Source organism: Somniosus microcephalus, unplaced genomic scaffold, assembly GCF_052327205.1.
Source record: "Somniosus microcephalus isolate GS21.2 unplaced genomic scaffold, FLI_Smic_1.0 unresolved_chr1, whole genome shotgun sequence".
Taxonomy (NCBI): domain Eukaryota; kingdom Metazoa; phylum Chordata; class Chondrichthyes; order Squaliformes; family Somniosidae; genus Somniosus; species Somniosus microcephalus.
The window spans coordinates 131415745-131431861 of record NW_028225179.1 but is presented as its reverse complement, the minus strand read 5'-3'; the positions used below and the strand labels follow the sequence as shown (position 1 = coordinate 131431861).

At 49.3% G+C, this 16117-nt stretch overlaps 2 protein-coding genes across 2 annotated transcripts in view; both read left to right on the top strand.

The window, feature by feature from the left end:
- Nucleotides 1-6197, top strand: part of ppp1r11 (protein phosphatase 1, regulatory (inhibitor) subunit 11) — a 31280-nt gene extending 25083 nt beyond the window's left edge. The window contains exons 2-4 of the mRNA XM_085974863.1: nucleotides 1016-1215; nucleotides 2072-2180; nucleotides 4529-6197. Coding sequence (XP_085830989.1) covers nucleotides 1120-1215; nucleotides 2072-2180; nucleotides 4529-4725 — 402 coding nt within the window. The 5' untranslated portion in view covers nucleotides 1016-1119 and the 3' untranslated portion in view covers nucleotides 4726-6197. The remainder of the gene's footprint in view (nucleotides 1-1015; nucleotides 1216-2071; nucleotides 2181-4528) is intronic.
- Nucleotides 6198-12317: 6120 nt separating this feature from the next.
- The window catches only part of vars2 (valyl-tRNA synthetase 2, mitochondrial), a 136064-nt gene continuing 132264 nt past the window's right edge, over nucleotides 12318-16117 (top strand). Inside the window, exons 1-2 of the mRNA XM_085973730.1 lie at nucleotides 12318-12590; nucleotides 15149-15224. Of these exons, the coding sequence (XP_085829856.1) occupies nucleotides 12408-12590; nucleotides 15149-15224 (259 nt within the window). The 5' untranslated portion in view covers nucleotides 12318-12407. The remainder of the gene's footprint in view (nucleotides 12591-15148; nucleotides 15225-16117) is intronic.

The following is a 16117-nucleotide window of genomic DNA, read 5'->3' as shown; positions in this document are numbered from 1 at the left end:
ATTCACGACCCTCTGAGAGAAGAAATTCCTCCTCATCTCCGTTCTAAAATGGCGACCCCTTATTCTGAAACTATGCCCCCTCGTTCTAGATTCCCCCACGAGGGGAAACAACCTCTCTGCATCCACCCTGTCGAGCCCCCTCAGCATCTTGTATGTTTCAATAAGATCACCTCTCATTCTTCTAAACTCCAATGAGTATAGGCCCAACCTTTCATCATAAGACAACTCCTTCATCTCCGGAATCAACCTCGTGAACCTTCTCTGAACTGCCTCCAATGCAAGTATATCCCTCCTTAAATAAGGAGACCAAAACTGTACGCAGTACTCCAGGTGCGGTCTCACCAACGCCCTGTACAGTTGTAGCAGGATTTCCCTCCTTTTATATTCCATCCCCCTTGAAATAAAGGCCAACATTCCATTTGCCTTCCTAACTACTTGCCGTACCTGCAAGCTAACTTTTTGTGTTTCATGTACAAGGACCCCAGTTTCCCGATTGCGCCCAAAGCGGAAACTCTACCCCAGTGTTTTTCATAACTTCTAGATATAATTGCTTATAAACTAAAGTGTAATATATATGATCCTATAAACAGACAGTAATATAATGGAGACAGACAGATGGGTAGTAATTAATATGACTTGGAATCGCAAGCTTAATGTTAAATTCGCAGCTGACGTCAAGTTGCGGGGAGCCAAGATTTTGCCTGTAGGAGCTCAGCGGTGTCCAGAGAATGTCAGTGTGAACAGACGCAAGGTGTTGGATATACTGGAAATAGGATGGGGTGCTGCCCGGGTGGAATGTGGAAATAGACCCAGCTGACTCCTCACTCCCAATGTCTAAAACGTGTGAGACTGCAATAAGCAAATAGCAAAGTAATACAATCACTGTACACGAGCAGTTGATGGCACAATGTTTCCTGTTGCACATGTGATCGATTTGAAGCCTGCATTAAGATCCAGGCACATCCCGTCAACGTTGGCTCAGTGTGTTGCTCGCTCTCTCTCTCTTTTTTGACAGGCTTCAGCTTTTCCGAGTCTCTTCACTGCCTTGTTCAGCGTCGCTTACCATCTGTCGCAGCCAAGGAGAGTGCCACCGAGATTTTCACCCAGCCACAAGCTTAAATGGAGCGAGAGATCGAGCGCAACGCAATGGCGGAGGCAGCGAGTGCGTCGTCTACTGTCACCGAGACTGTGGATGGAAGCCAGCCTGCGGACACGGTGAGTGCTTTTCGAAGGGTAGTCGCTGTTCCAGTGTAGGAAACACGGCTGCCAATTTGCGCACAGCAAGCTGCCCTGAACAGATAATCTGCTTTAGTGATGGGTGAGTGATCACTATTGACGCAGGACACCAGCAAACCGGACGTGCAGCCCTCTACCCTAATTCTCCCACCGACAAATCACCGAGGTGGGAGCACAGCCTTATAATACTGACCCCAGTATTAATTGCAGACTGTCACAGTCCAGACAGAAATGGATCTATAACCGATACAATCTAGAAAGCCTTTCATGACCTCCGGACATCCCAAAGCACTTTACAGCCAATGAAATACCTTTTGCAGTGTCGTCACTGTTGTAATGTAGAAAACGCGGCAGACACTTTTGCGCACAGCAAGATCCCACAAACAGCAGCGCGATAATAAGCAGGCATTCTGTTTCAACGATGTTGGTTGAGGGATAAACATTGGCCAGGACACCGGGGAGAACTCCCCTGCTCTTCTTCGAAAAAGCGGCCGTGCGATCTTTCGCATCCACCCGAGAGGGCAGACGGGGGCCTCGGTTTAACGTCTCATCCGAAAGACGACACCTCCGACAGTGCAGCGGGACCTCCGACATTGCAGAGCTCCCCTCCGTTCTCTGCTGGGAGTGTGGGCCAAGGACTTTGTGCCCAAGTCTCTGGAGCAGGATTGAACCCACGACCTTCTGACTCCGAGGCGAGAGTGCTGCCCACTGAGCCCCGGCCGACGCCCAGTGTAGTTTGTAAAGTGTGGGGAGGATTTTTTCAGTCCGTTCACCGCTGCTCGTTACCACACCAATAAGCTCCTTTCCTCTTGCTCTGTTTTTCCCCCTCTTGCAGGAGAACCGCAGCATCACCATCAGACTGAGGAAACGCAAAACCAACAAGAAGGTGGAGTGGACGAGCGACACTGTGGACAATGAGCACCTAGGCCGGCGTTCCTCTAAGTGTAAGTGTCACGATCGTGGAAAAGGTCAGGTCCAGCGGCATCGATTGAGGCCCTCACTCCAGAAATACTGCACTAATTCTGTCCTGGCAAAAGAACCAGAAGGGCGATGAAGAGAATTTTTGTTTTTTGCCCAGTGAGTTATGATCTGGAATGCGCTGCCTGAAAGGGGCAGTGGAAGCAGATTCAATAATAACTTTCAAAAGGGAGTTGGATAAATACTTGAAGGGGAAAAATTTGCATGGCGACACGGAAAGAGCGGGGGATTGGGACTAATTGGATAGCTCTTTCAAAGAGTCGGCAAGGGCACGACGGGCTGAATGGCCTCCTTGTGCTGTACCAGTCTATCATGCACCACTCCACAGCTAGGGTCCCTGCTCTCAGAGGAGAGTGACGATTTGAGGTCCGTCCACTTTCTACTGCCCCGCAGACTTGACTCCCCCCCCCCCCCCCCCCCCCCCCCCCCCCCCGCGAGCAATCCTCGGCCTGCTTGCGCCAAAGTGCTCTCGTCAGAACCCTCCCGGGTTTGAGGGGTAGTTGGGGGGTGGGGGAGGCAGGGGAGCCTCGGGCTCCAGTGCTGCAGCCACCAGGCCGAGTAACCCGTGGCACACACCCGGCCAGTATCGACAGGCAGGTCAGAGCGACCAGAGAAGTTCGACTGCCTCCCAGGATCCAACGGGCCGTTGAGCTCCTGCTTCTCTTTGATTTTTCCCCGCTCCTCTCCTCGCCTGGGATCTCCTGGTCTGCATGGCAGGAGGAAGCCGTTCAGCCCCTCGAGCCTGTTCCACCATTCAGTTAGTTCACACCAGATCTGTATCTTGCCTCCATTTACCCGCATTGATCCGTAACCCTTAATACCCTCGCCTAATTAAATATTCAGTATGCTTAGTCACATACATTCCCCAGGTACAGACACTGTGCAGTGAGAGCGCGATCTCTATACCGAGTCTCCATTGATGACCCCAGGTTCGGACAGTGAGGGAGTTCTCTCTATACCGAGTCTCCATTGATGACCCCAGGTTCCGACAGTGAGGGAGTTCTCTCTATACCGAGTCTCCATTGATGACCCCAGGTTCGGACAGTGAGGGAGTTCTCTCTATACAGAGTCTCCATTGATGACCCCAGGTTCGGACAGTGAGGGAGTTCTCTCTATACCGAGTCTCCATTGATGACCCCAGGTTCGGACAGTGAGGGAGTTCTCTCTATACCGAGTCTCCATTGATGACCCCAGGTTCGGACAGTGAGGGAGTTCTCTCTATACTGAGTCTCCATTGATGACCCCAGGTTCGGACAGTGAGGGAGTTCTCTCTATACCGAGTCTCCATTGATGACCCCAGGTTCGGACAGTGAGGGAGTTCTCTCTATACAGAGTCTCCATTGATGACCCCAGGTTCGGACAGTGAGGGAGTTCTCTCTATACTGAGTCTCCATTGATGACCCCAGGTTCGGACAGTGAGGGAGTTCTCTCTATACCGAGTCTCCATTGATGACCCCAGGTTCGGACAGTGAGGGAGTTCTCTCTATACCGAGTCTCCATTGATGACCCCAGGTTCGGACAGTGAGGGAGTTCTCTCTATACAGAGTCTCCATTGATGACCCCAGGTTCGGACAGTGAGGGAGTTCTCTCTATACTGAGTCTCCATTGATGACCCCAGGTTCGGACAGTGAGGGAGTTCTCTCTATACTGAGTCTCCATTGATGACCCCAGGTTCGGACAGTGAGGGAGTTCTCTCTATACTGAGTCTCCATTGATGACCCCAGGTTCGGACAGTGAGGGAGTTCTCTCTATACAGAGTCTCCATTGATGACCCCAGGTTCGGACAGTGAGGGAGTTCTCTCTATACTGAGTCTCCATTGATGACCCCAGGTTCGGACAGTGAGGGAGTTCTCTCTATACTGAGTCTCCATTGATGACCCCAGGTTCGGACAGTGAGGGAGTTCTCTCTATACTGAGTCTCCATTGATGACCCCAGGTTCGGACAGTGAGGGAGTTCTCTCTATACTGAGTCTCCATTGATGACCCCAGGTTCGGACAGTGAGGGAGTTCTCTCTATACTGAGTCTCCATTGATGACCCCAGGTTCGGACAGTGAGGGAGTTCTCTCTATACCGAGTCTCCATTGATGACCCCAGGTTCGGACAGTGAGGGAGTTCTCTCTATACTGAGTCTCCATTGATGACCCCAGGTTCGGACAGTGAGGGAGTTCTCTCTATACCGAGTCTCCATTGATGACCCCAGGTTCAGACAGTGAGGGAGTTCTCTCTATACTGAGTCTCCATTGATGATGTTCCCAGGTTTGGACAGTGTGTGCAGAGTTTCTCTCTACAGTAAATTTTCCTCGCTGTTTCTAGGCTGCTGCATTTACGAGAAGCCCAGGGCCTTCGGGGAAAGCTCATCGGAGAGTGAGGATGAAGATGGCGGCTGCGGGAACGCTCACTGCGTCCGAGGCCACAAGAGGCCTTTCTCGGGCAGTGCTCCACATCCTGCGGACCACAATCATGGCCCAGAGCACTCGAATCATGGACATAGTCACCCGCCAGAGAACTGAAGGGGTGGGGGGGGAGAGCTGGAGTGGATCAAACCAGGGGACTCGCCTCTCCCCGGATGTGGTCTCCCATCTAACCCCCCCCCCCCCCCCCCAACCACCACCACCCCACCCTCTCTCTGTACCTTGACACGCCAACTGAAGGGTCGCGACACACTCGTGACATTTGCTTTTCTTGTAGAGGAGAGGTTTTTTTTAACTAGATCTGTAAATTTGTATGGCATTTGTAAATTTATTTAATTGGAACCTTTTGCCATTTGCTGCGGATCCTGGGGAGGGTGCATGCAGCGCAGGGACCCCCCGAGTCCAGCCAATCAGGTTTGCACGATACAGATAATCTCAAGCCAATTCGTAATCGGAAGGATCGGGCGGAAACGAATCACTCCGCTGGCAAACACAGTGCGAGCAGGCTGGGCGGTCGGACGCGGGCTGGGCGGTCGGACGCAGGCAGGGCAGGCGCATCAAGTCTGGTGCATTAGCTGTAAAATCAGCCACTGGCATGTGGGTATAACATAGTCAGTAGGTGTGGGGCACTGTCTGCTGTAAAAGGGTCTGTAATTGAGGATGGGTAGAGTGCGGGTTCTCTGGGTGTAGGTGCCGATGGGTACGGTGTGGAATCTCGGGTGGGGGGCTGTTTATTGGGTATAGTGAGGGTGGGTATAGTGCGGGCTCTCTCTGGGTGAGTGGGGTATAGTGCAGGCTCTCTGGGTGAGGGGGGTATAGTGCGGGCTCTCTGGGTGAGGGTGTTTATAGTGCGGGCTCTGGGTGAGGAGGGTTATAGTGCGGGCTCTGGGTGAGGGGGTATAGTGCGGGCTCTCTGGGTGAGGAGGGTTATAGTGCAGGCTCTCTGGGTGAGGGGGGTATAGTGCGGGCTCTCTGGGTGAGGGTGTTTATAGTGCGGGCTCTGGGTGAGGAGGGTTATAGTGCGGGCTCTGGGTGAGGGGGTATAGTGCGGGCTCTCTCTGGGTGAGGGTGGTTATAGTGCGGGCTCTCTCTGGGTGAGGAGGGTTATAGTGCGGGCTCTGGGTGAGGGGGTATAGTGCGGGCTCTCTCTGGGTGAGGGTGGTTATAGTGCGGGCTCTCTCTGGGTGAGGGTGGTTATAGTGCGGGCTCTCTCTGGGTGAGGGTGGTTATAGTGCGGGCTCTCTCTGGGTGAGGGGGTATAGTGCGGGCTCTCTCTGGGTGAGGGGGTATAGTGCGGGCTCTCTCTGGGTGAGGGGGTATAGTGCGGGCTCTCTCTGGGTGAGGGTGGTTATAGTGCGGGCTCTGGGTGAGGGCCGTTCTCTGTTACTGCAGTCACAGAGTCCTGGGTTGAACTGCCCGCTCTGTACCTGGCTGGCAGGTGCTCGTACTGTGTGGGCTGGGATTGGTGCTATGCCGCTCTGCTTGTGATCATTGTTACTGATTTGATATTTAATGCTGGGGGAGACGATCCTTCACTGAGCAGATGTATTGAAATAAATGGTCTTGCTGAACACACGTGTAAACCCAGCTGTGACTCAAACGCTGGCTGGACTAAGCAAACCCCAACCCTGGGGCCAGGACAGAAGAGGTGTGGCCCGACAGTGGGATCAGCATCCATGCATGATGTGAAAATGGGAATCTGGCTGAGCAGAATTAAACTTACTTTATAAAAATAGTTCCCAAACTCCTTGAAGCTGGACATTGAAATATTCTCTCACCTCCTCCTGCAGGACCAGTTGTGGATGCTACAGTTGTATTAAGTTTGCAACAAAAAAATACCTCCAAGCCTGACATGGTCATCATTCCCACAACTCTTGTTTCCCTTGTGCCCTTTTATTCTGTTCCTCTTTTTGTCCGTTTCTCTTTCCCCTCCCTTTCACTTTCCAATCAATGTCACTTAAAAACAGATTATCTGGTCATTACAGCATTGCTCTTTGTGAGACCTTGCTGTGCGTAAACTGGCTGTTGTGTTTCCCACATTACAACCCTGACTGCAGTCCAATGGGGAACTTCGACTTGGTGGTGTTCCCATGCGCTTCCTGCCCTTGTCCTTCTAGATGGCGGAGGTCACAGGCTTGGGAGGTGCTGTCGAAGAAGCCTGGGTGAGTTGCTGCAGAGCATCCTGTATTGGGACTCAGCAGTAGATTGGCTAAATGTAGTAAACCCAGGGATTGAACGCAGGCCCCGTCACTGTTTTTAATTTACTGGACCGAGCCCCTGCCTTCACGTGGAGTTGCTCAACATCAGATGATGGAGGAATAACACTTTCAGAGCATTGCTTAAACTGTAAGTTAACTTTTCAGGTTTATTACATTGTAAACCGATAATGCACCGCTGTTAAAACAGTAGATATTTTAAGGAAATTGGTAAAAGAACCAGAAGGGAAATGGGATTTTTTTTTTTACACAGCCAGTTATGATCTGGAATGCACTGCCAGAAAGGGCGGTGGAAGCAGATTCAATAGTAACTTTCAAAAGGGAATTGGATAAATACTTGGAAGGGGAGAACATTGCAGGGCCGTGGGAAAAGAGTGGGACTAATTGGATTGCTCTTTCCAAGACCTGGCACAGGCACAATGGGCTAAATGGCCTCCTGTGCTGGAAGATTCTATGATGTGGTAATGCAGACTTTACTGCGCTCCGACAAGTATCCAAAACAACATAGCCACTTCTGCACTAATACTCAACATAATAGTTACGCTGCCCCTCGCATTGCAAAAGGCTGTTCGCTGTTGGCGCAGGGTGACTGGGAGAAAGATTGCCTTGGATATGTCATTCAAAATCCTATGAAGATACTCCCAAACAAAGTAGTCTTGGCTCTCCCGATTAGCTCTTGGCCACTGATCTGTTTCTGACCCCATGCTGGATTTTCCCGATCTGCCGTCGCATTCTCCTGATCTGACTCGCCCTAATTTGCCTCCCAACTCCCACGATTCGAATTCTGTCCTAGTATCCTAATCTGCCTTCGACTCTGACTCAACTCTTCCCATTCTCTTGTAACAACAGTAAGTGGTCAGGCAGTCACAGGACACAAAATGGTGTTTGCCCACAGAAATACAGCTGCCACTTATAGTGGGTTCAAAGACATCTAAGCCAATTGAGGTGTCCAACTACCCAAATTGAATAGAACAACTAAAAAGAAAAATACTTAACATTTATATAGTGCCTTTAACGAGCACCGGTCATCCCAAAGCCCATTACAGCCAATGAGCACGTCTTTTCAAGTGTAGTCACTGTTGTAATGTAAGAAACGCGTCAGCCAATTTCCGCACAACAAACAGCAATGTGATAATGACCAGATAATCTGTTTTAGTGATGTTGTGAGGGATAAATATTGGCTAAGATAATAACTCCAAAGCAGATAGATTTCAGGAGATGTTTCTTGGGATGAGTGATGTTTCGCATTGACTAGAACAACTCCAAAGCAGATAGAAAGTGGGCGATATTCTGGATACAGCAAAGGCTATGGGCCCTGACAATCTCCCAGCTGTCGTGCTGAAGACTTGTGCTCCAGAACTAGCCATGCCTCTAGCCAAGCTGTTCCAGTACAGCTACAACACTGGCATCTACCTGACAATGTGGAAAACTGCCTAGGCATGTCCTGTCCACAAAAAGCATAGCAAATCCAATCCGCCCAATTCCTGCCCCATCAGTCTACTCTTAATCATCAGCAAATTTGTAAGGGTTTGGGGGCTTCTTTAAACTGGTTTAAAGTAATTTTCCTGGTCTTGCAGGACCAATTCCAATAAAACCAATTTTATTACAGCGGTTACGAATCGCTACCCCTCCTTTAGTTCTGAGTGGAGGAACTTATAATTAATGATATTAAAACAGAACAAGTGGTTTGGATGAGAGAAAAAAAATCAAGTTTATTACCTAAATAAACTACAATCAAAATATCAAACTATCCCACACGCACACAGTAATTACAGTAAAATTGCTTAAAATGGGGTAAGGCAGACGGCAAAAATGAGGGGTAAGTGACTACAATGTTGATTAAACAATCTTAGCAATATCCCCTTAAATTACCATCCCCCAAACTCCTGCTAGGTTGGCTTGTTGAGGAGTCAGAACACCCTGCTCACCTTTGGTCCAGCGAAGTAAGAGAGTGAGATAGCTTCTCAGCCGCTATCTTTATACCTGGTGAGGTCCTGCCGTTCTGCCCTGCAAGGGCTGTGTGCAAAATTCCCCGCCCAAAGGGTCCAATACACAAGAGAAAGCTGTGATTGGCTAACTCAAAGTGGTTAGACTGGGTTAATGTGTCTTCTGGAGCTTCCTGGGCTGAAACAAAAGGGAGATACAACTGCTCTATTGTCCAGTACTGGGTGATTGAAAACCCATTCAAATCTTAAACGTTTCCCATTCAAGGTGCAAAAGTCTCTTCTGCAGTTTAGATGTATCCACTCAATATACAAACAAATGCTAATAGCATTCAATTACTTTGTAAACAAAGCATTGTCCTTTGTCTTCGGCCATGTGGTGACAGCCATTTTTATCCCTGGAAATTTAAAAGCACATCACCCAGGGATTCTTTAATCAAAAAAATGAATCTTCAGAACTGTAAATTATTGCGAATTCTTACAAAGTAATGGAAGGTGTCGTCGATATCAAGCGGCACTTAACAATATCCTGCTCAGTTTGGGTTCCACCAGGACCACTCGGCTCCAGACCGCATTACAGCCTTGGTCCAAACATGGACAAAAGAGCTAAATTCCAAAGGTGAAGAGCGAGTGACTGCCCTTGCCATCAAGGCACCACTTGACTGAGTGGAATCAAGGAGCCTTAGTAAAATTGGAAGTCAATGGGACTTTTGGGGGGGGCCATCACCACTGGCTGGAATCATACCAGCGCAAATAAGATGGTTGTTGTTGAGAGGCCAATCATATAACCCCAGGATGTCACTGTCGGAGTTCCCCAGGACAGTGCCCTATGCCCAACCACCTTCAGCTGCTTCATCAATTACCTTCCCTCCATCATAAGGTCAGGGGTGGGGATGTTTGCTGATGATTGCTCAGTGTTCAATTACAACTCCTCAGATAATGAAGCAGTCCATGCCTGCATGCAGCAAAACCTGGATGACATTCAGGCTTCGGCTGATTAGTGGCAAGTAACAATTGCGCTACACAAGTGCCAGACAATGATCAGCTCCAACAAGAGAGTCTAAGCACTGCCCCTTGACAATCAACAGCACTACCATCGCCGAATCCCCCACCATCAATATCCTGGGGTCACCACTGACCAGAAGCTTAATTGGACCAGTCACACAAATACTGTGGCAGCAAGAGCAGGTCACAGCCTGGGTATTTTGCGGCGAATGTCTCACCTGATTCCCCAAAGCATTTCCACCATCTACAAGGCACAAATCAGGAGTGTGATGGAATACTTTCCACTTGCCTGGATGAGTGCAGCTCCAACAACACTCAGGAAGCCAGACACCATCCAGGACAAAGAAGGCCACTTAATTGGCACCCTATCCACCACCTTAAACATTCACTCCCTCCACCACCGGTGCACCATGTCTGCAGTGTGTACCATCTGCAAGATGCACTGCAGCAACTCAGCAAGGCTTCTTCAGCAGCACCTCCCAAACCTGCGACCTCTGCTACCTAGAAGGACAAGGGCAGCAGGTGCATGGGAACACAATCACTTAAGAGTTTCCCTCCAAGTCACACACCTGACTTGGAAATATATCACTGTTCCTTCTTCGTCGCTGGTTCAAAATCCTGGAACTCCCGCCCTAACAACACTGTGGGAGTACCTTCACCTCATGGATTGCAGTGGTTCAAGAAGGCAGCTCACCACCACCTTCTCAAGGGCAACTAGGGATGGGCAATAAATGCTGGCCTTACCAGCGACACCCACATCACATAAATGAATTAAAAAATGATTAAAAAGGAGTACTTGGGAGACAAAAGCTACAGGAACATTCGGGAAGAGACACAGGCACTACTTGGAATACTTAGGTGTGAGAAATAACCTACGCAGAGTTCTTGGAAGCAATTACACAAAGTATTCAGGACATAAATATATAGCCGGATGGACACCTGGAATGGACCCAGGTTATTACAGACATGTGGAATGGTCTCGGGTTATTACAAATACAACAAGCAGAATTAGGTTATTAGAAACATAGAAGATGGGAGCAGGAGTAGGCCATTCGGCCCCTCGAGTCTGCTCCGCCATTCAATGCGATCATGGCTGATCATCCAAATTCAGTACCCTGTCCCTGCTTTCTCCCCATATCCCTTGATCCCCTTAGCCTTAAGAAATATATCTAACTCCCACTTGAATATATTTAATGAATTAGCCTCAACTGTCTTCTGTGGTAGAGAATTCCACAGGTTCACCACTCTCTGGGTGAAGAAATTACTAATTTCAGTCCTAAATGGCTTACCCCTTATCCTTAGACTGTGACCCCTGGTTCTGGACTCCCCACCATCGTGAACAGCCTTCCTGCATCTAGTCTGTCTAGTCCTGTTAGAATTTTATAAGTTTCAATGAGATCCCCTCATTCTTCCAAACTCTAGCGAATATAAGCCTAATCGACCCAATCTCTCTTCATACGTCATTCCTGCCATCCCAGGTATCAGTCTGGTGAATCTTCGCTGCACTCCCTCCATGGCAAGAACATCCTTCCTCTGATAAGGCGATCAAAAGTGCACACAATACTCAAGGTGTGGTCTCACCAAGGACCTGTACAACTGCAGCAAGACATCCTTGCTCCTGTACTCGAATCCTCTCGCTATGAAGGCCAGCATACCATTTGCCTTCTTAACTGCCTGCTGCACCTGCATGCTTACCTTCAGCGGCTGGTGCACAAGGACACCCAGGTCTCGTTGCACTTCCCCTTTTCCCAATCTATTGCCGTTCAGATAATAATCTGCCTTCCTGTTTTTGCCACCAAAGTGGATAACGTCGCATATATCCACATTATATACTGCATCTGCCCAGTCGCCCAACCTGTCCAAATAGTACTGGAGTTTCTCTGCATCCTCCTCACAACACACGCCGACCCAGCTTTGTGTCGTCTGCAAACTTGAAGATATTACATCTAGTTCCCTCGTCTAGATCATTATTAATATATATTGTGAATAACAGTTATTACTGATATACGGGAATGATCTGGAGATTGAACAGAGCTGTGTGATTACTCTGATTTTGGGTGATTGGCTAAGTTTGGTCATTACTCCAAGTTTGGGTGATTGCTCTGAGGGATATTTTGAGATGTGGGTTACACTGGCAAGGTAATATTAATTGCCCATCACTGATTTTGAGCCAATTTCACAATTAGGCAAGGTTCCCTTCCCTGAAGGAGATTAATAAACCAATTTGGTCTTTGCAAGAATCTGCCAGCTTGGCCATTTTCTGGTGGCACAAAAGATAAGATTTATTAAATTCAATTTCTTATTTTTCCACGGTGGGATTATGTACTCTTGGATTCTGGGCTGTTAGTCCAGTGCCATAACCACGAGGCTATGGTACCCACAAGTAATCTTGGATCAATCTGGTTGATCACTCCGAGTTTGTGTTAATTACTCTGAGTGTGAGGGATGATCACTCTTGAGTTTGGGGGTTGATCATTATGCCTGGCTGTGATTGGCAGGTTGAATATGTTAATAAGCCCCGCCCCGCCCCTTCTGGCGTCCCGAGGTGAAAGGTCAGCAAGATGGCGGCGCCCATGCGGCTGGTTTAGTCGCCGGGCCTCCGCTTGACAGGCCGGACATGTTGCTGCGGCTTTGCCGGCGGGAGGCTCGGCTCTACCCCCGAGCCTCGGCCTGGATCAGCAGCGGGGCCGGGCCAGGCTCCGGCTCCCGGAACCCGGTCCGCGACCGAGCCCAGAAGGAGCGGCGGCAGCAGCGGCGAGGGAGGGAGATCGAAGCCCGGAGTGAGGCGGGGAGCCGGGCGGTGAGAGGCCAGAGGAAGCGGGTAGAGGGGGGAAGGCAAAGGGTGGAAGCGGGGTGTCAGTAGATTCAGTGTCAGCCGTGGCTCAGTGGGCAGCACTCTCGTCTCTGAGTCAGAAGGTCGTGGGTTCAAGTCCCCACTCCAGAGACTTGAGCACAAAAATCTAGGCTGACACTCCCAGTGCAGTGCTGAGGGAGTGCCGCACTGTCGGAGGTGCCGTCTTTCGGATGAGACGTTAAACCGAGGCTATCCATGTAAAAGATCCCACGAATACAATTTCGAAGAAGAGCACGGGAGCTCTCCCTGGTGTCCTGAGCAAATATTTACCCCTTCAATCAACATCTCAAAAACAGATGATCTGGTCATTGTTACTGTTTGTGGGAGCTTGCTGTGTGCAAATTAGCTGCCGTGTTTCCTACATCACAACAGTGAAAGAAAGACTTGCATTTATACACGACCACCGGACGTCCCAAAGTGCTTTACAGCCAATGAAGTACTCTTTCTGAGGTGTGGTCACTGTTGTAATGTAGGAAACGTGACAGCCGATTTTTCCACAGCAAGGTCCCACGAACAGCAATGTGATAATGACCAGATAATGTGTTTTTTTGGTGATGTTGATTGAGGGGTAAATATTGGCCAGGGCACCAGGGAGAATTCCCCTGCTCTTCGAAATAGCGGCCATGGGATCTTTTACGTCCACCTGGGAGAGCAGACGGGTCCTTGGTTTAACGTCTCATCCGAAAGACGGCACCTCCGACAGTGTGGCACTCCCTCAGCACTGCACTGGGAGTGTCAGCCTAGATTTTTGTGCTCAAGTCTCTGGAGTGGGGACTTGAACCCACGACCTTCGGACACCGAGGCGAGAGTGCTGCCCACTGAGCCACAGCTGACTACACTTCAGAAGTTCTGAGGGAGTGCTGAACTGTCAGAGGTTCTGTCTTTTGGATGAGACGTTAAACCGAGACCCCGTCTGCCCTCTCAGGTGGACTTCAAGGCAAAGCCATTGTTTTTTTTAAAGAAGAGCAGGGCAGTTATCCCCGGTGTCCTGAGCAAATATTTATTTATCCCTTAATCAGCATCACTAAAACAGATATCACATTGCTCTTTGCAGGAGCTTGCTGTGCGCAACACACCCTGCTTCGAAATAGTGACACAGCACTAAACCGAGGCCCCATCTGCTCTCTCAGGTGGGCGTAAAAGATGCCATGGCACTATTTTGAAGAGCAGGTGTGTTATCCCCAGGGCAGTGTCCTAGGCCCAACCATCTTCAGCTGCTTCATCAATGACCTTCCCTCCAACATATGGTCAGAAATGGGGATGTTCGCTGATGACTGCACAGTGTTCAGTGCCATTCACAACTCCTCAGATAATGAAGCAGTCCATGTCTGCATGCAATAAGACCTGGACGATGTTCAGGCTTGGGCTGGTAATTGGCAGGTAACATTCGCGCTACACAGATGCCAGGCAATGACTATCTCTAACAAGCAAGAGTCTAACCTTGACATTCAATGGCATTACCATTGCCAAATCCCCCACTATCAACATCCTGGGGGTCACCATTGACCAGAAACGTAACTGGACCAGCCACATAAATACAGTGACAACAAGAGCAGGTCAGAGGCTAGGTATTCTACGGCGAGTGTCTCACCTCGTGACTTCCCAAAGCCTTTCCACCATATACAAGGAACAAGTCAGGAGTGTGATGGAATACTCTCCACTTGCCTGGATGAGTGCAGCTCCAACAACACTCAAAAAGCTCGACACCATCCAGGACAAAGCAGCCCGCTTGATTGGTACCCCATCCACCACCTTAAACATTCACTCCCTCCACCACCGGCGTACTGTGGCTGCAGTGTGTACCATCTACAAGATGCACTGCAGCACCTCCCAAACCCGCGACCTCTTCCACCTAGAAGGACAAGGGCAGCAGGCGCAGGGGAACACCACCACCTCCAAGTTCCCCTGCAAGTCACACACCATCCTGACTTGGAAGTATAGCAGCGATTCCTTCATCGTCACTTGGTCAAAATCCTTGAACTCCCTAACAGCACTGTGGGAGTACCTTCACCACACGGACTGCAGTGGTTCAAGAAGGCAGCTCACCACCACCTTCTCAAGGGCAACTAGGGATGGGCATTAAATGCCAGCCTTGCCAGCGACGCCCACATCCCAGGAACGAATAAAAAAAGAATCCCCGCAGTCCTGGGCCAATATTTATCCCTCAACCAACAATCACATAAACAGATTATCTGGAGCTTGCTGTGCGCAAATTGACATTTCCTACATTACAACACTTCAAAGCCATTACGCTGCTGCACCCTCTTTTACTGGGGTATGAAAACCCCTTCTCTGCGAGTTTTGCCCGCTTCCCGCTGGAGTTATGGCAGAGCCACCAGGAAAACCCAGGAATTTCAGCAGGAGTGAAGGGGAAAGTGTTGGGACTCTGCTCGGAGCAGTGCCTTGTATGTCGCCAGTGCCCTCGTGCCCAGGATAAATGATGCATCGCACGGGTTAGAACCGCGGTTCACACTATGGAATAACTGAGCTTCTAATTCTCACAGGGCCGGGGGGAGCAGTCCTGGTCGGAGCCAGAGGTGATTGCTTACAGCGTGCCGACACTACCCGGGGAGAAGAAAGGTAGGAGAGAAAGCAGGAACTTCAGTCTAACATTCGGGACAAGGTGAAACAGCTTGTCGTGGTCTAGTCTCTTTACAATCCTAAAACCAGCAATCATATCACCTCTCGGTCTTTGAGTGAGGGTGTCACGCATGCCCAATTTACATGATCTCTTTTCATAATCCAATCCAATCCCACAATCATTCTGTTTGCTCTCATCTGGACTGATGAACTAAGATGGGCCGAATGGCCTTCCTCATCCTTAAAGATCTTGCGACCAATCTTTGTCCTGATGGGAAAGTGCTGATTCTCTGGGTGGTTTAACAAGGTAACACCAGAATTACCAGGAGCAGGGTCTGAAAACATCCGTCTGACCCAGCATTCCTAACTCCCGGAATACTGGGGAAGTCGGACAGTTTTCAGACCCTGTTCCTAACTCCCGGAATACTGGGGGAGTCGGACAGTTTTCCGACCCTGTGCCCAACTCCTGGAATACAAGGTGAGTCGATGTTTACTTCTCTCTCCCTCCTATTTAAAAAAGGAGGGAGAGAGAAAACAGGGAACTACAGACCGGGTAGCCTAACATCAGTAGTAGGGAAAATGCTAGAGTCTATTATAAAGGATGTGATAACAAGACACTTAAAAAATATCAACGGGATTAGACACAGTCAACATGGATTTATGAAAGGGAAATCATGTTTGACAAACCTACTGGAGTTTTTTGAGGATGTAACTGGTAGAATAGATAAGGGAGAAGCAGTGGATGTAGTGTATTTGGATTTTCAGAAGGCTTTTGATAAAGTCCCACATAAGAGGTTAGTGTGCAAAATTAAAGCACATGGGATTGGGGGTAATATACTGGCATGGATTGAAAATTGGTTAACAGAGAGGAAACACAGTAGGAATAAATGGGT